The sequence below is a fragment of the Globicephala melas genome, chromosome 14 (genome assembly GCF_963455315.2).
Source record: "Globicephala melas chromosome 14, mGloMel1.2, whole genome shotgun sequence".
Classification (NCBI taxonomy): domain Eukaryota; kingdom Metazoa; phylum Chordata; class Mammalia; order Artiodactyla; family Delphinidae; genus Globicephala; species Globicephala melas.
This window is the reverse complement of record NC_083327.1, coordinates 45,413,324-45,436,518: the sequence shown is the minus strand read 5'-3', so window position 1 is coordinate 45,436,518 and position 23,195 is coordinate 45,413,324. Positions and strand designations below refer to the sequence as shown.

At 38.6% G+C, this 23,195-nt stretch overlaps 1 protein-coding gene across 2 annotated transcripts in view; it reads right to left on the bottom strand.

Annotated features, from left to right (window-relative positions):
- Positions 1–23,195, bottom strand: part of DSE (dermatan sulfate epimerase) — a 68,622-nt gene that overhangs the window by 21,426 nt on the left and 24,001 nt on the right. The window contains exon 2 of one of the 2 annotated variants that reach the window (XM_030853634.2): positions 15,199–15,667. In XM_030853634.2, coding sequence (XP_030709494.1) covers positions 15,199–15,614 — 416 coding nt within the window. In that variant the 5' untranslated portion in view covers positions 15,615–15,667. Of the gene's footprint in view, positions 1–15,198; positions 15,668–23,195 lie in introns of those variants that run through there. The other variant, XM_030853638.2, reaches the window with a different exon arrangement.

Below are 23,195 nucleotides of genomic sequence, written 5' to 3'. Positions count from 1 at the left end.
AACCATGTAAATATTTCAGATATTTAAAATTAAGTCAGAAATAAATATTGAGATGAAATTATGTTTCAGATTTGCTTCAATATAAAATGAACAAATAGGAGAATATGTTCCAAACAAAAAAAAAAGGTAAATCTCTAGTAATCAACCTTAACAAAATGGAGATGAGTGATTTATCGGACAGAGAGTTCAAAATAACAGTCATAAATGCTCACCAAAGTCAGGAGAGCAATGCATGAACAGGGGGAGCACTTCAACAAAGAGATAGAAAATATTAAAAAGTACTGAGCACTGCATTGTACTGAGCACTGAAAAATTCAATAACTGAACTAAATTCAATAGAAGGATTCAACAGCAGACTAGATCAAGTGGAAGAAAGGATCAGTGAACTTAAAGAGAGAGCAATCAGAAGAGCAAAAAGGAAAAAGAATAAAAAAGAGTGAAGATAGCTTAAGGGACTTATGGGACACCATAAGAAGACTAATATACACATTATAGGGGTACCAGAAGAAGAAGAGAGAGGAAGGGAGAGAAGCTTATGCAAAGATATAATGACTTAAAACTTTCCTAACCTGAGGAGAAAGAAACAGGCCCCCAGATACAGGTAGCCCAGAGTATCAAAAAAGATGCCTCTACAAAGACTCACAGTAAGACACATTATTAAATTTTCAAAAATTAAAGAGAATCTTAAAAATAGAAAGATAGGGACTTCCCTGGTGGCACAGTGGTTAAGAATCTGCCTGCCAATGCAGGGGACACAGGTTCGAGCCCTGCTCTGGGAAGATCCCACATGCCGCGGAGCAACGAAGGTCATGCGCCACAACTACTGACCCTGCACTCTAGAGCCCACGAGCTGAAACTACTGAGCCTGCGTGTCACAACTACTGAAGCCCGCACACCTAGAGCCTGTGCTCCCCAACTACTGAAGCCTGCATGCCTAGACCCCGTGCTCCGCAACAAGAGAAGCCACCGCAATGAGAAGCCCGCGCACCGCAACAAAGAGTAGCCCCCACTCACCGCAACTAGAGGAAGCCCGCTCGCAGCAATGAAGACCCAACACAGCCATAAATAAATAAATTTATAAATAAATAAAAATTTTAAAAAAAGATAAAAGCAACTTATTACGTACAAGGGAACTCCCATAATACTATCAGCAGATTTTTCAAAAGAAACCTTGGGGACCAGAAGGAAGTGGGACGATATACTCAAAGTGTTGAAAGAAGAAAACTGCCAATCAAGAATAATCTACCAAGTAAAACTGTCCCTCAGAATTGAAGGAGAGTTAAAGAGTTTTCCAGATAAACATATGCTGAAGAAGTTTATCACCACTAACAGGCCTTAGAAGAAATGTTAAAGGGAGTTCTTCAAACTGAAATGAAAGGATGCCAATTAGTAACGTGAGAACATATGAAAGTATAAAACTCACCAGTAAAGGTAAATATACACTTAAACGCAGAATACTCTAATATTGTAATGGTGGTGGGTAAATCACTTATAACTCTAGTATAAAGGTTAAAAGAAGACAGTATTAAAAAATAACCATTCAATAATTTTTAATAGATACACAATGTAAGAAGACATCCAAGTTTTCAAAATTTCCTGCTCATCAATACTTCCTCTGGAAACTAGTGAAGAATTTCTCCACCCAAATTAAGATATATACCAAAAAGAAGACAACATGAGATTCATGTTCCAGAGGGGACCCACCCCATGAGAGAAAAGAAGAGTTAGTCAACAGGCATACCATAGATCTAGATTATAACCAGTCAAAGGCTTTGGCAGGTTCCTCTTCAAGAAGATGAATTGTTAAGAATGTCTTATTAAGAACATCTTGTTTGAATGGATTAAGAGACTTACATAACTGAGTGAGAGTCTGGTTGGTAATTAGTGATAAGTGTATAGGAAACTAAGCAAATAAAGCAAAAAGGCTGTTATTAATCCTAGAGAAAACAAAAAGTTGCACACAAACTGAAAGTAATCATAGTATATGACACGGTTCAGCTGTCAACAGCTTTTGCCTCGTTAAAATATGCAAACACAATATTCATTCAATTAAAATCACAACATATCTATATTGGAAGGCTGGAGGGACACGCAGTTTGTATGTGTTGGTGGTGGATGGTACATGTGAGAGGTAGATGAGGGATGCATCTTCAAGTCAAGGAATGCCAAGGGTTGCCTACAACCACCTGAAGCGTGAGACAGTTTTTCCTTGGAGCCTCCAGAAGGAACCAAGACCCTGCTGACACCTTGGTTGCAGATTTCTAGCCTCCAGAACTGTGAGAGAATCAACTTCTGTTTGTTTTAAGCCACTTAGTCTGTGTTACTTTGTTACGGCTGCCCTAGGAATAATACACTGACCTTCAAGAACCTGACTTGTCATCACTGCCATCTTGTATGCACCATCTTCCTGCTGCTGCCTGAACACGTGGTGACTCCCATTTATTTTAAAGAAATCCTCTAAGATTTTGACACCACCACATGCAAAAGGGCAAAGAATCTGTGACAGTAAGTTTAAAAAGTGAGGGATACTTTAACAATGGCAAAAACGGTAATCAAATTGCTAAATCTTGCCACCCTGATGTTAGGAAGATACCAAAACTAAAATAAGGCCGACCTTAAGGTGCTAGGATACATGAAACAGTATTTTACTTTCTATTATGGTTTCCTCAGTAAGGTTAATGTTTACCTAAGATTCCCACTTTTTAATGCTTTATCAGAATTTCTCTCTTTTACAATATGCTATTTCAAGGTTTTGCTGAAGTTGCCTTTTTAAAACAGTGAATGAACTGTTCTTGATTTTATTCTGGGTGCCAACTGGAAATAATGTGCTGCAGAATTTATTCCACTCAGCCCTGGAAACCTGAAATGTAGCCGTTAATCACAGACACACACTGTTTCCTAATGAAAAAACGACGCTTCCTAATATATTTTAGGAACAAGTACTCTGAACACTACAATTATGGACTAAGGAAGCCACCTCACTGGAGATATTCAAGAAGAGGGATATTGAGAAGGGATTCTCTGAAAAGGAATCATGGGTTTATCACAATGTTAGGCAGAGTTTTCAAATTATAAATAACAAGCTATTAATAGATTGTGGAATGAATATAAGGGGTCGTGATCAGCATATTTTTAGTGGAATTTAATGGCATGGAATAGGAAATAGCAGAGTGCAAAGCATGACTTAAATGCAAGGGCTGATTCGCACAACTTCTACTTATATATTTACATATGTAGAGTTAAAGTTCTGTGTATATTGGGATGTAAACTTTATTTCTTACTGTGGGTCACAGTCATAAAAGGTTTGAAAGCCACTGTCTTAGAGGGTAAATGTGCCACCAAACAAGCAGCCCATCAGATGCATCCTGCAGGCAGAGAGGACCCAGGCCCAGGGCCTGCTTCAGTGCGTGGAGCTAGGTTGAGACTGGGTTGCCCCAAACACCTTCCAGCAGAGGATCTGGAGCCAACCATGAGGGAAAATCTATCATGAGTTCATTAGGAAGGATCTCAGACCACCAGAGAAGTTCGGAATGTTCAAAGAGGCCAGTAGACAGTGTATGACAGAGGCAGATGTGAAACACCAAATGGGCCCACACAGTCAATTCAAGAACGAAAAGTAATTTGTCACTGTGTAAAAAAAGAACAAGAAAACATTTCTCATCCCCCAAAACGTTTGTTTGGCTTTGAAGCCATTTATTTTCAAGAGAGGTAATGAAATAATACCTATGAACAGCACCTTGTACCAATAATGTTTATTATTTTATTTCATGTCCCGGGGACACAGTTTTAAAGAGTATTTCTTAATTTGGCAACAAAGTGGAAAAAAGTCAGTTTAGGAGTTTGTGAATCATAAAAAATCTGGAGGATGTGCTATTTGCCATAAAATAGAATTAATGGATAAAGTAAATTTAGATTAAATTATGAGCCAAACTTGTGAGCCATCTTCAACATGCCATGGGCATTAAATACTTCCCCGAGTTTTAGATCTAGAGTTATCTGTCATATGGAAAATAAAAGTTGACCCCACCCCAAAGGTTGAATGTAGTCACATCTTCTTTAACCAAGTGACAGGCTATGATAGAAAAGCAAAGAGTAAAAGATTCAAACTGGCTTTAGTAATAGTGTAAAATCTTTCCCATGTCAACAGGTTCTCCAAAGAAGGTAAAATAGTAAGCTCCATATGGTTTTTCAAAATTATGGCCCAAAGTTTAGGGCAGAAAGATATTAAAGTTAATACAAAATTTTAGCAATATGTGTGGATTTATTCTTAACTCCCCCTTTCCTTAGACTTTCTTTTCTTGGAATAGTGTATTCCCTGTAATTGAATCACGGAAATGAACTAAAAATTGCACATTAAATTGTTACAAACCCAAACTGCCATCCATCCACACCTCATCAAGAATCTTTTTTTTTTTTTTCCAACTTAAGAAGAAATAGCAGGATTCTCTCAAGCTGATACTTTCTTCCTGGAGTGATGCCGGCATGATGTTTCATTTGGCTTCATATCCAGAAAGTGATTTGAGGACACCCAAGTGGCTCTTCTAGCACTTTACCTTTTCTTCTCATTCTTCTTGTTGTTATTCATTTATTTGTTGTGATAAGCTTACTTTAATTAAATCTGACCTTCTTTGAACTTTCCTTCTACATTTTCCTATCATCCACAGAAACTATGTCTGTTGTACTTGAAAGCATATTTTATATTGGATAAATTTTTTTTTTTCCTGGTGATGACATTTTTTAAATTCACAGTACACTTCTAGCAAACAGGAGGTAGCTAAAAATAATGCTGGAGGGACATGAACTCAACATCTCCTCTTGGGTCCACAGGCCCTTCAAACTCAGTCGATCCCAAACCAAACCCCTTATTAGTACTCTCCAAGAGTTCCAAGTGTTGTGATCTCATTGAAAGGTCCCATGCCTCTCAGCACCCCATAAAAGAAAGTTCTTAGTCCTTCTTGTCCTCAAATATCATTGTCAAGTCTTATATTGGGTCAGCCAAAAAGTTCATTTGGGTGTTTTCTGTAAGATCTTATGGAAAAACCCGAACAAACTTTTTGGCCAACCCAATACATGCTAATCCTTAAAACTTTCTGGAACCCAACATTTCTTTGCATTCTCAGAGCCCCTATTCCAGGCTGTCATCTGGATAAACACAAAAGGCCTAAATGGTCTTCCTGGTTTGACCTCTGCAATCTACTCTCCACATATGACCAGAGATTCTTCCTAAAACACAAATCTGTCACATGGAGAAACCAGCAGCCACTTTGCGTCTCCTGATGAGAGAACAGCCACCACCTATGCTGCGTCAAAGTGATCAAAACCGAGCTGGAGCGAGCCTCAGCACCCAGCTGTCAGTTCGTAGGAAATGCCAAGGGTGGAGGAACTCACGGAGCTGCATCTTGAGCCTGCAATCAACCACATCCAGACTGTGGCAAGCTGAGCAGGTCAAAGGGCCCAGATTCTTCCACAGATAAATTGTAACAAAAATAAAGGGATGGAGGGGAAACTGCAGATAAAAAAGACTTAAAAAACATTTAACAAATGAGCAAGACTAAACTTGTGCCTAGGGATGCACACTTGAATGAACTATAAAGAAACACAAGGACGTGACTGATGACCCTAGAAGTCAGGGTAGTCTTTGTAGGGACAGAGGGAGCTGTGATTGGGATGAGCCTTACGAGGGGCTTCCCAGGGTCGCTGGCAACGTTCTGTTTTTGGAGCTGTGCTGTGGTTAGCAGGGCGTTTGCTTTAAAATACTTTACTAAGCCACACGTTTGTTCGTATGGTGCTCTACTTTTATTTTAGAATTGAAAAAGTTACACACACACACACACACAAATCTGACCATGTTGCTGCCCTGTTAAAACCCTTCAATGGCCTCATAGTTCTTGTAAGAAAAAGTCCAAACTCCTTCACATGGTGGACAAGGTCTTGCAGCATCTGGCTCTCTACTCAAAGCCTCAATGCTTGCCTGTCTCCTCCCTACATTAAATTTTCAGTTCCTCAAAAGCGTTCTGCTTCCTTCTGTCACGGCCTCTGAACATCAGTTATTTCTGCTTGGAACAATCAAACGTGCTCTCTTTCCCCTTCACTTGGCGGATTCCTATTTGTCCCTCAGGCCCCAGAAGGAAAGCCTTCCCAGGGCTCCAATGTTGGGCATCCCGAAGTACCCCTCTGTCTTCCCATTACACACTATACTTTCTCAATCACAGCCTTTATCATCTGCATTAATATAGTCTATTAGTTCATATTTTCCATAGGTCAACCACTCTAGGCAAGATGTATTAAGTTGCCCTCAAATTTTTATATCCCAATACCTAGCACAATGCCTAGACGAAAACCAAGTCCCCTGCTTCCTAACACCCTGCTCTTTGCTAGTTAATTTTTAGCGTGCCTCAGATCACATGGGGGACTTGTTCTTTGGCCTACTCCAAATAATCGTGATTCACTGAGTTTGGGCCAGGCCCAGGAATCTGTGTTTTTAAAAATACCTCTATGATTCTGATGAAAGAACCATACTTTGAGAAAGTGTCCCATATCCAATCAATCTCTTTGTAGATTCTCTGTCCTACATCTCTCTCTCTCTCTTCTCTTTTTTTTTTTTTAAATCTTTTGGCCGCACCGTGTGCCATGCGGGATCTTAGTTCCCTGACCAGGGATTGAACCCGTGGCCCCTGCAGTGGAAGCATGGAATCTTAACCACTGGACCGCCAGGGAAGTCCTGCCCTTAATGTCTCAGATGCATTCATTCTTTTCCCCACTCTCACTGACTTAACTGTGGTCTTCATTTCCCCCCTAGACTTATATAAGCTTCCACCTAGTTCCCCTCCTCCTGATTCCTCTCCTCCAAGCCATTCACACACAAAGCTTCTAAACACAGGCTTATGTGGGAAACACAATCTCTATATATAGCATTAGTAAGAACTTAATGTCAGCAAGGCCCTACATCTTTAGTGGTATTAGAACTAAACACATATCTCAGTTAACAGACAAAGGCCACTTTTAAAAAACAATTATAAAGCATTATTGGAATAGAATACAGATATATATGCAGCACTTGCTAACTAACATCTTCCCTCAAGACACAGGGCAAGGAAGGCACAAAATTTAAACAACATGCTTAGCAAGTTGTTTTTCTTTTTGAATTTTATTTTATTTATTATTTTATACAGCAGGTTCTTATTAGTCATCCATTTTATACACATCAGTGCACACATGTCAATCCCAATCGCCCAATTCATCACGCCCCCACCTCCACCCCTGGCGGCTTTCCCCCATTGGTGTCCATACGTTTGTTCTCTACATCTGCGTCTCAACTTCTGCCCTGCAAACTGGTTCATCTGTACCATTTTTCTAGGTTCCACATATATGCGTTAATATAAGATATTTATTTTTCTCTTTCTGACTTACTTCCCTCTGTATGACAGTGTCTAGATCCAACCACGTCTCAACAAATGACTCAATTTCGTTCCTTTTTATGGCTGAGTAGTATGTAAGAGCCAGACTGTAAAGTCGGTGTGGAACTTACTACATTCATATCTTTGTGGTATACATGGGGTGAGGGGCACAGGCTCAGAATCCCATCAGAAGGGGGATGAGGATGCCTCTGGCCTTAAGCAGAGCTCCCTCAGACAATTCTGCAAGCCCACGTTGCATGTTTTATTAAAAAGGCAACAAGTGACACTAGAGGAGCAGGATAGGAGAGAATGTTGCTTATCGTGGAGACAGCTGAGGGTTGCACCAGTACTGCATGTTAGACTCAAACAACAAACAGATCCCACAAGAAAACTAACGTTGCATTTCTTTCCAGCTGTGTATGTGTAGAGGTGTTATAAACAGTCTCACATTTGTTGTTAGAAAGAAGCGTTATTAAAACCATTTTATCCTCACTCAATTTGAAATAGATGGAGAGGAGTTTGCTCGGTGTGTATGAAAACCTGCACTGAGATGCTCAGCTAACCCACACACCTGACCTGGCCTCTCCCTGAGCAACTCCTCACCTGCTGTCTCCTGACACCAGTCCTTGCCCAGTGTCTTCATCTGCAACGATGCTGGCAACAACCTGCTTATTAAATGGCGTAAAAGAAGGAAATTCCCAACAGCCAGGTTCCTAACCCATGTGTTTCTGTAAATATTAAAGAATCTGAACATCATAAAAAGCCTCGTTGTCATCAGTTTTAGCCTTCTGTTTCCAAGGATCTGCAGCAGGATAAAAGCAGTAACTTTCTTCAGATCACAGAATGGAAGGAACAGAGAGAAAAAGAGGCAGAAAGAGGAGGGGGAAGGGCAGAAGGAAGAGAAAGCATGAAGGAGAAAAAGCCAGGGGAACTGGGGGCTGGGTTTTCTGAGAGCCTGCATTTGTTTCACGGGGCCACTGGATTTGCTTCCTTGAATCCAATGGATTCCGGGTGCACTCCGGGCTATGCCACCCGGTCTTCACCACTGTAAGGTCAGGAGAGGAAAACCTGATCTATTTGCTCCCGGTGCTGCGGCTCCACATGTTGGGGCCCAGCTACATCCTCCCCTACTTTGATTCCCAGCCTTAACATGCAATTTAGAGAAATAAGAAGCCTGTGAAACAGCTGTAGGGAACTGTATTTAGAGCCCAGCACGCCACGCTGAGAAAGATGGGTGGACTCTTCAGTTTGGAATGTACAGGAATGAAACTGATTGGTTCATTTCGATCTGCCAGGGGCTTTTCTTTCTCCTTTTTTCCCCTTACTTTATTATTTTTTTAATATTTTACTTTGCAAATGGGCCCTCACATGTCAATCTCCAGAAGTTTGCAATCCACAGGCAAGGGAATTAACACAAGGTCTGTTGCGAATAAAATTATAATTACTTCTCTGTGCAAAAGTTCAACTTTGTTTCCCTCACCAGTTCTGAATTCCTGAAGCTGACTGGCACCAACGCAAGAGTGAAGTAATTTCTTTCCTCTGTGATTTATTTTCTGATGATAAGAAAGCAAAAATACTATAAAGAAAGGTGAAAGAATGATGCAAAATGAGTACTTCTCAAAAACACAACTCCAGAGTGAGAGTAGGTAAAATGGAGTCCTGTGTGTCAAGAAACTTAAGAATATTGCTACATGGTCATATCTATTTCTGTGTAATAAAAATAAACTTTTTAGTAAAACTATGTGTCAGGAACATAATGCTAAGAGCTTTACATACATTATCTCATTTAATCCTTGGAACAACATATTTGCATGGAAAGAATCATCCACATTTTAAAGATAAAGAAAATGAGGTTTACCGAGGTTAAAAAAAAACCTGCTAAAGCCTAATATAATAGCAGAGTCAAGATGCAAGTGCACCTGTGCCTCCAAGGACTGCTATCCTAGGCCCCTTCCCCAGGGTTTACAATGTTTAGACAAAAGCCTTGAAAAGCCCACTGCTCAGAAATGCATGTTGGATAACTATGTGCTGTCAACAGAGGTTGAACAACAAATCTTTTCTGTTACAATCACTGTTCAATGTTGAATGTTTGCCATTCATCTCTTCATAGTAAGTGAGATATGGTCAACTTACCTCTATCTTTCTTAAGTGATTCAGGTGTGTTGTGTTTGAGTGAGTTTTTTATGTTTGTTTTTAGCTATATAAAAGATCACTGTAAGAACAGGCAGCGCAGTATAATACCCAAGCTCACAGAACCCATCAATCATGAGCTCAGCTGAGATACACAGTGTATAAAGAGGCTGCCTGATAGATACATGGTCATTTCATTTTTCTGCATATTCAAATTCTGCTGAAGGACAAAGCTAGACTAGGAAAAAAAGTGGCCTGGGGCTAAACCGTATGTCCATCCCTTCTACCTCCACCCTGGTTTTAGTGAATTTCACTTTGGAGTATCTCCAGGGATGCTAGAGCATTCATTCATTGGGCAGAAATCTACCTGACACTGTGTTAAGTGCTGAGGGATACATGCATGAGCAAAACAGACCCGGTCCTGTCCTCAGTCTGGTCTAACATAAAAAAGCCAGCACTGTGCAATTCATCACACATGCACTGGAAGGATGTTCATGAAACTATTGTGCAGGTTCCTCATGAAAACTCCAGGAGAAATTTCTTTCTGGTCCTTGGGTCAAGAGTAGTAGTTCTGTAGAAAAGCTGATCTACTTTTAATCCCATGGACACTCTATACTTCAAAACTAATTGAGCCTACTTTCTTTGCTGTTAAAAAAAATTCAGGGCCCACATGTGGCCCACTCACCCATGGGACATAAGATGCATTTCAGTAACTGTCTCATTGCTAGTCCAGCTGATGTCCCTTATCTTTTTCTTTCCTCCTTTCTTTTTCAGATATTTCTTATTTGAATATTGTTTTTTGTTTCCTTAATCTTTGGGGAAAAAGGTATAGTAGAAAAAAGTAAAAATAAGTAAATAAAAATATACACACGTATGAAAATTTTAGGAAAGTAGAGCAATGTCTGCTGACTCCAAAAACTCCAAAAATTTGACTTTTTGGAAATCTCTTAAATCTTGACTAAGAACCGTTTTAATTTATCTTCCCACCTTAAAGTTTAAGGTTCTGGGGGAAAAAAGCTGATGGAGAATTTTTAGTTATTTGGAATCCAATAATGTTCTCTTTTTAATTATGTAAGGACTAAATGCAGAAAGCAACTATTTATAAATGAGAATACCCCCAATGTGCCAGCTGACATACACAGAACTTGCTCTGGTGACTAGGTGATATTGTATTAAAAAAATGAATTGACTTTAAGTGTAATAAAATGCATTTTCTGTTGTTACCAGCTCTAGATTTATGACCTCAGCTCATTAAGCTTTCTTAAAGAAGTTGTCTGATTAAGTTCTAATCACACTTTTATATAATACAGAGCCAACTATAACCCAAATCCTAGCTTTCATCTGGAAGATGAGATCTATAGGGGACTTAATTCAAAGGTCAGAGACATTATTGGTGATGCTGAAAATAATTTGCCATTTTATATATAGGTTAAAATAATATCTTTTTAAATTTGATTTTTAGAACTAAGTTAAGAACAATTAAATTACTCTGTTACTTTTACTGTTATGAAGGATGTTATGAAGAATGCATGACATTAACAGAAGGCAGAAGAACAAAGGAGAGAGCTTCTGAGAGAGAATATGGGCATCTCCGCAAAAGCAGATACAGTATGTAGACGTGTCTCATCTTTCTGCGGTGCCCAATCATCTGGGTACTCGCTGACACACAGAATTATAATGTCAAAAGAAGAAAGGTTTGCATGTTGTTATTTTTCAATCACCACCATCATCATTATCAATCTATGAGATTCCCTTTCTACTTTGTAGTATATTATATCAGATGAACACAAAAGATCAGTATATCATTAGATAATATTTTCCATTTAATTTTTCCAATGGTCCTAGACTCTTAAATAAGTGAATCTACAGCTGTGACCTTTTAGCTCTTTATTTACAAACTACTCAAATGGTATATGTACAACTGATTCACTTTGCTGTACACCTGAAACTAACACAACATTGTAAATAACTACACTCCAATAAAAAGTAAAAGAAAAAAAACCCCCAAAATACTCAAATGAAATGAATCACATGAATAAATCTGTATGCATGTATATCTCAGATGTACTTCTTTTGAATACCAGACAAAAGACACATCACTGTTACTTTCCCCTAAGCCATCATGATTGGTGTTACCATCAGATTCTTATATGCCAAAAAAAGGGCCCAGGGGAGCATTGCTGAAAGTTTTAATGGAATAAAGCCAAAAGGAATATGCTATGAGTTAAACAGATGTTCTAGTTTTGAGAGCAATTTGGACAAAGATAAGTAAAATCTCCAAATAAATCCCAAACAAATACTATTTCCTTACAGCCTACATACACCAAATTATAAACTAAACAGGATCTAAGTACTAAGCAAATATCAGTAACAATAATTATCATTACTCTTATTTATTGAAGGCTTACTATTTGATAGGAACTGTGCTAAGTACTTTACATTACCTCATTTAATCCTCAAATCTTTAAGTCATGAATAAAAACTAATAAGATACTCCAATAAAAATTATTTAAAAAAATTTTTTAATTTAAAGATAAATTAATTTAAAAATCCAGATAGTCTTGAATTCTGCTTAATTGAAAAACAAAAAACTAATGAACCCCTACTATTAAGTGATGCTTACACTTAATTCTGAGCAGAGAATATAGTCCTAGCTTAGGTTTCAAATACCCAATGTTTGCAGCCCTTACCCTAGGTGCAAATTTTAAACTTACTGGGCTATTTTTTTCATCACTGAATCCCCAGCACCTAGCGTGGTACATAACATACAACAGATGCTCAATAAATGTTTGTTAATTGAATAAGTGAGTGGACACAATTTAGTCACTGGTTTTCAAAGGAGTAGAAAGGATCCTCACGGAATATGGCAAATGTATTAAGTTTGATGAAGCCATTGTAGGAAGCTTTTAAAATTAATTAATTAATCAAATTAATTGATTAATCAATATTAATTATTGATCTTTTTTAATTACAAAATAATGGCTATATTTCACTGCACTGTACAATATATCCTTGCTGATTATTTATTTTATACATAGTAGTTTCTTTTAAAACATCTTTATTAAAGTACAATTGCTTTACAATGGTGTGTCAGTTTCTGCTTTATAACAAAGTGAATCAGTTATACATATACATATGTCCCCATATCTCTTCCCTCTTGCGTCTCCCTCCCTCCCACCCTCCCTATCCCACCCCTCTAGGTGGTCACAAAGCACCAAGCTGATCTCTCTGTGCTATGTGGCTGCTTCCCACTAGCTACCTATTTTACGTTTGGTAGTGTATATATGTCCATGCCACTCTCTCACTTTGTCCCAGCTTACACTTCCCCCTCCCCATGTCCTCAAGTCCATTCTCTAGTAGGTCTAGTAGGTCTGCATCTTTATAAATAAGAGTCAGTCTTTTATTTTCCTCTGAAACCAAATATAGGCGAACTATGTCCTAAGACAATGACAACGACCACAATACCTTTCTCTGGGCACAGTGGCGACATATGATTTAGTTGATTTAAATAGGAACAGTTGAACTACCAAAACATTTAGCAGTGTTTTAAGTTGTCAAAAAGTGATTGATTACATTCAACTACAGTTTAATAAAAATTTAAGGGTCTAGGGGTTGGGTGTGGTTGCTCTTAAAAAGTTAAAATTTCCATAAAATCATTTAAAAGTACAACCTAGTAACAGTACTTGCCAAGACAAAAATGTTCCAGTAGCTCGACTTTTTATGCTAGGATCACTTCTGGAACTAGAAACCAGATGTAAAGGTAAATTCTCAATTTCTGACCTTCATCTAAGAGGTCTAGGGAAAGAAGTCAACTGTTCAGCTCTATTAAATCACAGACTGGCTTTGGGTTACTGGCTAACGGCATAGAGGTATACCTATTTTTATCAATACCGCCATGAACAAAGTACTAGTCCTCTAATAAATTCCTACACAACTCCACAACCAGTAATTCTGAACTTGTAGAAACTATGAAAATGTTCATTTTTATTTATTTTCCTCCTTTTATCATAGGAGTCTAGTCCTCTCTAATGACAGCATTCATTTAAGTTGGTATTTATATGCCTGAATGTTTTATATCATCATAATACAATTGCAGCGGTCTTGTGAATTCTCTTAATGAGATTTTATTTGTACTAAAAAAAAATCTCCATTAAAAAGTGGTACTTCACAGTTAGCTACTCTTTCATGAAGTGAAACAGACGGCTCTCTGGAACATTTTCATCCGCATCTTAATCTGTCAAATTTCACTTACCTATCTAAAACAAAAAGGACTTTAAAAGTACCCTTATAGACAACAAAGGTTTTTTTCCCCTAAAGTAAATATGGTTGCCACTTTTTAACTAACAGTACAATGTCAAGTGAGTAATTGTAACACTTGATAATAGAAACTTATAAGTCAAATATCCAATTTTCATCCATCTTTATTTTCTTTCTTGGTGTCAGGAGTAGAAGGTTAGTCAAGAAGAGAAACTAAGGCATACACGGCTCAGCTTTGAAACAAATCAAATAAAAAGGTTCTTTTCAACCTAAAATATTATAAGCTTCAAAATGATTATACATACCTCATAACAAGCCTTAAAAAAATAAGCTCTGATATGGATTTAATGTCAACTCTTCCATAATCTTTTTCATTTAGAAATTCCAGAAACTCCTTCAAATTCTATAAACAAACAATATTCTTTACCATACTGGCAGAAATTTAGGAAGTATTAAATTTACTTACCATACTGGCAGAATTCAGGAAGCTTGCAAGCTACCATTATTCACCCTTATGATATCTGAGATGTAACTCTTCACAACATTAAATGCATCGCTGATTTTTCTAAGCATTTAAAAATGAGCTCTCTCCAACCCTATGACAAGTATCAGCCTATGTAATTTTAAAAGGATATTTCATACAGTTTGTAATTTTTTGTAGTGTAATTGGACCATGTGTATTAAAACACAGTTTAAATGAGAATACCCGCGGAATCCCTAGTTTAATTAATTCATCCCATACCTTTTGGAAGCAGGTAGACATATTAATTATACACAAATAAAATAAATTTAAGCTAATCAAGAAGAGACAGGAAGTTTGTTCTCAAATCTTGAACTCCTGAAAGTAAATTATTACACAATTAGAATTCCTCACATAATTATACCACAACATTGGTTTTCCTACAGGTTTGGGCAATTTGCTGGTTACTGGATAAGATCTTATTTATAAATTGTCAGTTAATCCTATCACATTTACTTTTAGCTCCTAATTGTCCTAAAATGCAAAGAAATCTTAATTGGCGGAAATCTCTTGCTGGCAAAAGGTTTTAACCACTTGCGGGTCAATCAGAACCTAAGGCCTGATGATGGTAATACAAGGCTGTTAAACAAGGGGGAAAGAAATCTCAACAATCAAGATGATACTATTTACTCAATGCAGCAAATTATTTTTTCTTTGGTTAGGTTCTACCTAAATATTTTTCTTCTAACTTTAAACATGGAAGTCACTAGGTCTTTTGAAACCAGGGACCATTCATAAGCCACTAACAACACAAATAACAAGTATCCTATCCCCTTCACTCACGCACAAACACAAGTATGTGAAAATCTGGCCTCTGAGATTTCATTTGACTATGAATTCATGTTTTTAAATTGCAGAGTTTAATACAGTAAGAAGAAAAAGACAAAAATCTACCAACTAGGCTGAGCTGCCATCCTCTCCATGTAGTCTTTGGCCATATCTCGGGCTTCAATGTTCTCAGGATACAGCACGCAGAACATGGCCAAGGCCCCCAAGTTGTTGCCGTAAATTTCATTCCAGCGGGCGCTGTACTCCTTGGGATCCCAGGGAGGGAGGTACTCCAAGGGGCTGGACAGCATGATGTGCACGGCCTCAGTGAGCCGGGCGGCAATGTGCTCGTGGGAGCTGGCAGCTCTGAGCTGGAGCTTGGCCACCTCCGCCCTGGAGAAGTACAGCATTGGATGGCTGTCATAGTTGGCATTCGTAAAGGGAATCATGACTTCTGGGTTCTCGTCGGTGACGTAGGCTGACACAAAGCAAAACAAATATATGAAAAACACACTGGGAGCTCCCCGTGTGTGAGTCCTCATCGTGGCCTCAGATCTCCAAATCTCCAAGGCAGCCAAACCATCTTCGAAAGATCCTACAGGACAGAAAAGAGAAGAGGAGGGTATGTCAACCAGGGGACCATGGTGAAGCAGGAGATACGTGGTAGGTAGCGACCTTGCTTACTACGAAAATTAAGCTTATGAATTTTTAGACTTTTCAAAAATACATCAAAAATTTGAGCTAGGAAGACACTAAAACCTAATCATTTAATTAACTCATTAATTAATTACACATGATACAACAGACATATTCATTGTGGAAAACAGAAACCTTGGACTTGGGAAAACAGTCTAATATCTGCTCGAGTAGAGAAGAAAAACTCTTGTTGGCATTCTTCTCACGTTTTATCACACAAAAAACGTTTTGATTTTATGGTATTTTTGGACATTAATATGAAAACCACAGTAACCAAAAGCTTGTGGTGAAATATCGTCTGGGAATCAGGATGGACGTTAGGGAAAAAAAAAAAAAAAGAAAATCCTGTCTTAATACAGCCTCCTTCACTCTAAGTTCTCCCCTCTTCTCAGCATTCTCCATTCTGAACCAGGGATTAGGATCAATACATCTATATGAATGTGAGCAGACAAAATATTATGACTAAGGCTAAAGATTCTCTTTGTGTCAGCAGAAGGTGGGGACTGCGACAACAAAAGCAGGGTAAACATCTGCTAAGCCCATGTGTTCCCTGGGCTGACATCGGCAGGAGTGGAGGGCATGATCAGACAGGGGGCTGCAGGGACTAGAGACTGACATGCCTTCATTCAGAAAATAAAATTCCAGAATTAAAAGGCTGAAAGAACATGTGTGCATTTTCCCCTTATTATTTGAAACTACTGTCTACTTTTTCATTTTGCATTTGGGATTTTGGTGTCTTCAGTAAGTCAGACATTTAAACCAAGCTCACATATTTTCTTAACTGCTTAACTTTCTTGAAAATCCTTTTTTTCAGTAGCAGCTTTGCTCACAGGTTAGCAAGAACGTCTTTCAAAGTAGGAACGTTAAAAAAAAAAAAAAAGAAAGAAAGAAAATCCTCAGCCTGGTCTATGTCCCACATCTGGGATAAAGCAGGCATAAAATCCCCCAGAGGAAAGTCAGGGAATTCTTAAAATTCCTCAGAGGGGAAAGGTTATAGAAAGCAGACCAGAAAAAGACAGTTTTATGTAAATAATGAACAGTAGTTTTCAATTATTCAACGGAGAAACTGGTGGAGAAAAATCAACCTCTCCAGCTGAACACAAACTATTTTTCCAAGGAAAATCTGCCTCATCACATTCAGAAGAAAGAAAACTAAGGATTTAACACACATTGGAGAACAATCCATATTCTCAACTTGCTCTATCTCCAAGAGAAAGGCAACATGGCATCACTTGTAGACGCTGCCATGAACTCTAGTATTCTTTGTATTTCTGAACGTGCTTTAGACTATATATATAAAACTCAGTGGCAGTGATTTTATGAAGCAGTTTAGATGTACTTCAAGAGTAGAACCTGTAATGAATAAAAACAACTAATATAGCCATGCTAAATAAAATACACAAAATAGAAATAACTCTTGGACTCCACCCATATTGTGTCTAGCACCCAAATCTTCAAGGCAACTGGCTGCCTCCTTCAAGGCCAGAGAGCTGCCCAGAGTCTTCTGTGGTTATGTCTGAGGAGGGGTGTGGTCTCTGGCGACACAGAGACATGGCTGAGTCTGAAGTAATGCTCAGTCCCCACTGCCCCCACCCCGGGGTGTATTTTTTGCTCTTTTCAGAGAACAAGTGTGCTAATTTTTTTTTAAAGCCTGCATATATTAAATCCCCAAAGGTCTACAACTGGATGCAGCCATCAGTGCAATTAGCACTGTTGAGGGGGGAGGGTGTTGTAGGCAGCCAGACTGAGGATGGCTTGGAAGTTTCTCCTTTAACTGACCTCTACGTGCATAGAATAGAACTGAAGATCTTCTCTCGACTACTGGGTTTTTGTTTGTTTGTCTGCTTGTTTGTTTTCCTTGTTTAAAAGGCTTTTAACATAAAGCAAATAATTTTTTGCAACACTGCCCAAACTTTTCATTATCAAATTGTCTGAGGCTTCTTAACGATTATCATTTCACAACAATATCTCCATTTTCACCTTCTTTAAAACTGGCCTAACAGATGTACCATTAAAACAGAGCTTCACTCTCAACATATTTTTAAGTTTGTATTCAAACAGTATGAAGAAAACAGGATCAGGGAATTCAGCCATAAAAGTGAATGGATTACTGATACATGCTACCTACATCATGGATGCAACTAAGTGAAAGAAGACACGAAAGGCCACATATCATATGGTTCCATTTCTACGAAATGTCCAGCAGTGGCAAATCCATAGACACAGAAAATATTATACATTAGTGGTTGCCAGGGGTTTGGAAGAGAGGGACATAGGGAATGACTGCTTAAAATGGGCGTAGGTTTCCTTTTGGGGTGATGAAAATGTTTTGCGTCAACTACTGGCTTTTAATGTGTAGCTCAAGTTCTAGGTGGGTAAGGGGTGGCGTGGGTTATGGATGGATGGGCTGGAAGCTATGTGGAAACCAGAAACTCCACCTCAGATTCTGCACACACATTCCCTAAAAGGGGCTAAGGCTGATTTGTTTTATTCTCTTTCTCCTGCCTTATGCATATCACCCTCCTATCCAGGTCTGGAGTCACTGAGATAGAGACGGCTGCTCCACAGGGACCCTCCCAATCCAGGACTGACGCAAGCTATGATCACAGCCACTTCTGCCACATTGCTTCCGGTTACATAGGACATGCCCGAGGGTATTTAAACAAGAAGCGCTGTTCCTGAAGCACAGACCTCATTAAGATGTTGTTTTGGGAACCATGCCACCTCAATATGCCAACTGTTACCAAAGGTTCCCTAGTTATTGCTTCATATTCACGTGAGGGTGTCAGGGCAGCAAGACCTGAGTTACCGCACATTTAAAACATTCTTGTTGGAATACATGTGGGCCAGTGCAGAACCCACAGAAATTCTGCTGAACAATCATCTACGATGAATGAGAAGAGAAGACCGTGGCACTCGCGGTGGCACAAATTGTGCAGCCTTCCTAATAGCATACACACAACAAGCCCAGCCTCCACTCTCTGTAAGTTATTAATGCCTTTGCTGAGCTACCTGAAGAGTTAACATCTCCTGCATTTGGCGGGTACCTGTACCACATCGGACTGTTTCAGCTGTTTATGCCACACCTCACAGAAGAGGGGACCACAGCTTCCTCTTTGCATCACAGGGATTAGCAGTGTGTGCCTGGTATATAAAAGGCAGCTCACAGACGCTGGCTGAACTTGTGGGCCTAGGAGCTGATAGAGTGGATCTCATTATTGAAATGAGCAAGGAGAAACCTTATTCCTCCTTATTTGAAGCCAAAGCAAGTTTAGAATTTTTGAGAAAAAGTTTCTGCCAGGAAACGAACAGAGAAAAACACTCACGAGGCCTAGAAACTTCTGTAGCCTAAAACATATTCACTAGGTTTTGTTTGTTTTTCTTTTTTAACATCTTTATTGGAATATAATTGCTTTACAACAGTGTGTTAGTTTTAGCTTTATAACAAAGTGAATCAGATATACATATACATATATCTCCATATCTCCTCCCTCTTGCACCTCCCTCCCACCCTCCCTATCCCACCCCTCTAGGTGGTCACAAGCACCTAGCTGACCTCCCTGTGCTATGCGGCTGCTTTCCACTAGCTATTTATTTCATATTTGGTAGTATATATAAGTCCATGCCACCCTCTCACTGCGTCCCAGCTTATCCTTCCCCCTCCCTGTGTCCTCAAGTCCATTCTCTATGTCTGCGTCTTTATTCCTGTCCTGCCCCTAGGTTCCTCAGAAACATTTTTTTTTTTTTTTAGATTCCATATAGATGTGTTAGCATACGGTATTTGTTTTTCCCTTTCTGACTTACTTCACTCTATGACAGACTCTAGGCCCATCCACCTCACTACAAATAACTCAATTTTGTTTCTTTCTATGGCTGAGTAATATTCCATTGTGTATATGTGCCACATCTTCTTTATCCATTCATCTGTCGATGGACACTTAGGTTACTTCCATGTCCTGGACATTTTGGTACATGACTCCTTTTGAATTATGGTTTTCTCAGGGTATATGCCCAGTAGTGGGATTGCCGGGTCATAGGGTAGTTCTATTTTTAGTTTTTTAAGGAACCTCCATACTGTTCTCCATAGTGGCTGTATCAATTTACATTCCTACCAACAGTGCAAGAGGGTTCCCTTTTCTCCACACCCTCTCCAGCATTTACTGTTTGTAGATTTTTGGATGATGGTCATTCTGACTGGTGTGAGGTGACACCTCATTGTAGTTTTGATTTGCATTTCTCTAATGATTAGTGATGTTGAGCATCCTTTCACGTGTTTGTTGGCAATCTGTATATCTTCTTTGGAGAAATGTCTATTTAGGTCTTTTGCCCATTTTTGGATTGGGTTGTTTGTTTTTTTTTGATATTGAGCTGCATGAGATGCTTATAAATTTTGGAGATTAATCCTGTCAGTTGCTTCATTTGCAAATATTTTCTCCCATTCTGAGGGCTGTCTTTTCGTCTTCTTTATGGTTTCCTTTGCTGTGCAAAAGCTTTTAAGTTTCATTAGATCCCATTTGTTTATTTTTGTTTTTATTTCCATTTCTCTAAATGGAGGAGGGTCAAAAGGATGTTGCTGTGATTTATGTCATAGAGTGTTCTGCCTATGTTTTCCTCTAAGAGTTTTATAGTGTCTGGCCTTACATTTAGGTCTTTAATCCATTTTGAGTTTATTTTTGTATATGGTGTTAGGGGGTGTTCTAATTTCATTCTTTTACATGTAGCTGTCCAGTTTTCCCAGCACCACTTATTGAAGAGGCTGTCTTTTCTCCAGTGTATATTCTTGCCTCCTTTATCAAAAATAAGGTGACCATATGTGCATGGGCTTATCTCTGGGCTTTCTATCCTGTTCCATTGATCTATATTTCTGTTTTTGTGCCAGTACCATACTGTCTTGATTACTGTAGCTTTGTGGTATAGTCTGAAGCACAGAAGCCTGATTCCTCCAGCTCCGTTTTTCTTTCTCAAGATTGCTTTGGCTATTCAGGGTCTTTTGTGTTTCCATACAAATTGTAAATTTTTTGTTCTAGTTCTGTGAAAAATGCCATTGGTAGTTTCATAGGAATTGCATTGAAACTGTAGATTGCTTTGGGTAGTATAGTCATTTTCACAATGTGGATTCTTCCAACCCAAGAACATGGTATATCTCTCCATCTGTTTGTATCATCTTTAATTTCTTTCATCCGTGTCTTATAGTTTTCTGCATACAGGTCTTTTGCCTCCTTAGGTAGGTTTATTCCTAGGTATTTTATTCTTTTTGTTGCAATGGTAAACGGGAGTGTTTCCTTAATTTCTCTTTCAGATTTTTCATCATTAGTGTACGGGAACGCAAGAGATTTCTGTGCATTAATTAATTTGGTATCCTGCTACTTTACCAAATTCATTGATTAGCTCTAGTAGTTTTCTGGTAGCATCTTTAGGATTCTCTATGTATAGTATCACGTCAGCTGCAAACAGTGACAGCTTTACTTTTCTTTTCTGATTTGGATTCCTTTTATTTCTTTTTCTACTCTGACTGCTGTGGCTAAAACTTCCAAAACGATGTTGAAAAATAGTGGTGAGAGTGGACAACCTTGTCTTGTTCCTGATCTTAGTGGAAATGGTTTCAGTTTTTCACCGTTGAGAATTATGTTAGCTGTGGGTTTGTCATATATGGCTTTTATTATGTTGAGGTAAGTTCCCTCTATGCCTACTTTCTGGAGGATTTTTATCATAAATGGGTGTTGAATTTTGCTGAGAGTTTTTTCTGCATCTGTTGAGATGATCATATGGTTTGTCTCCTTCAATTTGTTAATATGGTTTATCACATTTATTGATTTGTGTATTATTCACTAGGTTTTCAAAAAACAAAAATGAAAGAGGTAAACAAATTAAACTTAACTAAAGTCTAAGGCAAACTTGCTTTAGCCTGATAACCCAAAGGGAGACCTAGTTCCCATCTACCATCTTAAATCTGTCTAGGAAATTTCATCGAAAAGCCCTTATATCCAGGCTTTGGGTTTCCCCTTTAATCTTCTACCTCCGGCATTTGTATATCCTCTCTGTAAAGAGAAGAGCTAAAATTAGGTGGACAAAGCAACTGACAGAGGAAAAATCTCCAAAATATACAAGCAGCTCATGCAGCTCAATATCAAAAAAACAAAAAACCCAATCAAAAAATGGGCAGAAGACCTAAATAGACATCTCTCCAAAGAAGACACACAGATGGCCAACAAACACATGAAAAGATGCTCAACATCACTAATCATTAGAGAAATGCAAATCAAAATCACAATGAGGTATCACCTCACACCAGTCAGAATGGCCATCATCAAAAAAATCTACAAACAATAAATGCTGGAGAGGGTGTGGAGAAAAGGGAACCCTCTTGCACTGATGGTGGGAATGTAAATTGATACAGCCACTATGGAGAACAGTATGGAGGTTCCTTAAAAAACTAAAAATACAACTACCATATGACCCAGCAATCCCACTACTGGGCATATACCCTGAGAAAACCATAATTCAAAAGGAGTCATGTACCACAATGTTTACTGCAACACTATTTACAAGAGCCAGGACATGGAAGCAACCTAAATGTCCATCGACAGATGAATGGATAAAGAAGATGTACTATATACAATGGAATATTACTCAGCCATAAAAAGGAATGAAATTGGGTCATTTGTAGTGATGTGGATAAACCTAGAGTCTGTCACACAGAGTGAAGAAAGTCAGAAAGAGAAAAACAAATACTGTATATTAACGCATATATATGGAATCTAGAAAAATGGTACTGAGGAACCTATTTGCAGGGCAGGAAAAAAGACACAGACGTAGAGAACGGACTTGCGGACACGGGGTGAAGGGGAGGGTGGGATGAATTGAGAGAGTAGCATTGACATATATACACAACTATGTGTAGTGGGAAGCTGCTGTATAGCAAAAGGAGCTCAGCTTGGTGCTCTGTGATGACCTAGAGGGGTGGGATGGTGGGTGGGGGGAGTCAGGGGGAATTGGGGGGAGAGTCGGGGGGGATTGAGGGGGATGGGAGGGCGGCTCAAGAGGGAGGGGATATATGTATACGTATAGCCGATTCATTTTGTTGTACAGCAGAAACTAGCACAACATGGTAAAGCAAATATACTCCAATAAAAAAAATTAGGTGGACAGGTTTTATGCTAATTTTATGTACTTATTTCAATGTACATTAGAAAAAACTATAACTATCACATCAAACCTGAGGTTTCAACAGATAAATTTCCTGTTTAAAATACATTTAAGTTTAAAAATAATTTAAAAAGAAAAGTAAATGGATAAAGCAAAAACCGTTGAAGGTGGTGCCTGAATGACTAAAGTTTGGAAGATGCTGAAAATGGTGAGTGAAACAATGGCCATTAAAGGCTAATGAGTTTACCAAAATGACCAACCCTGACTCTCTGGCTCCCCCT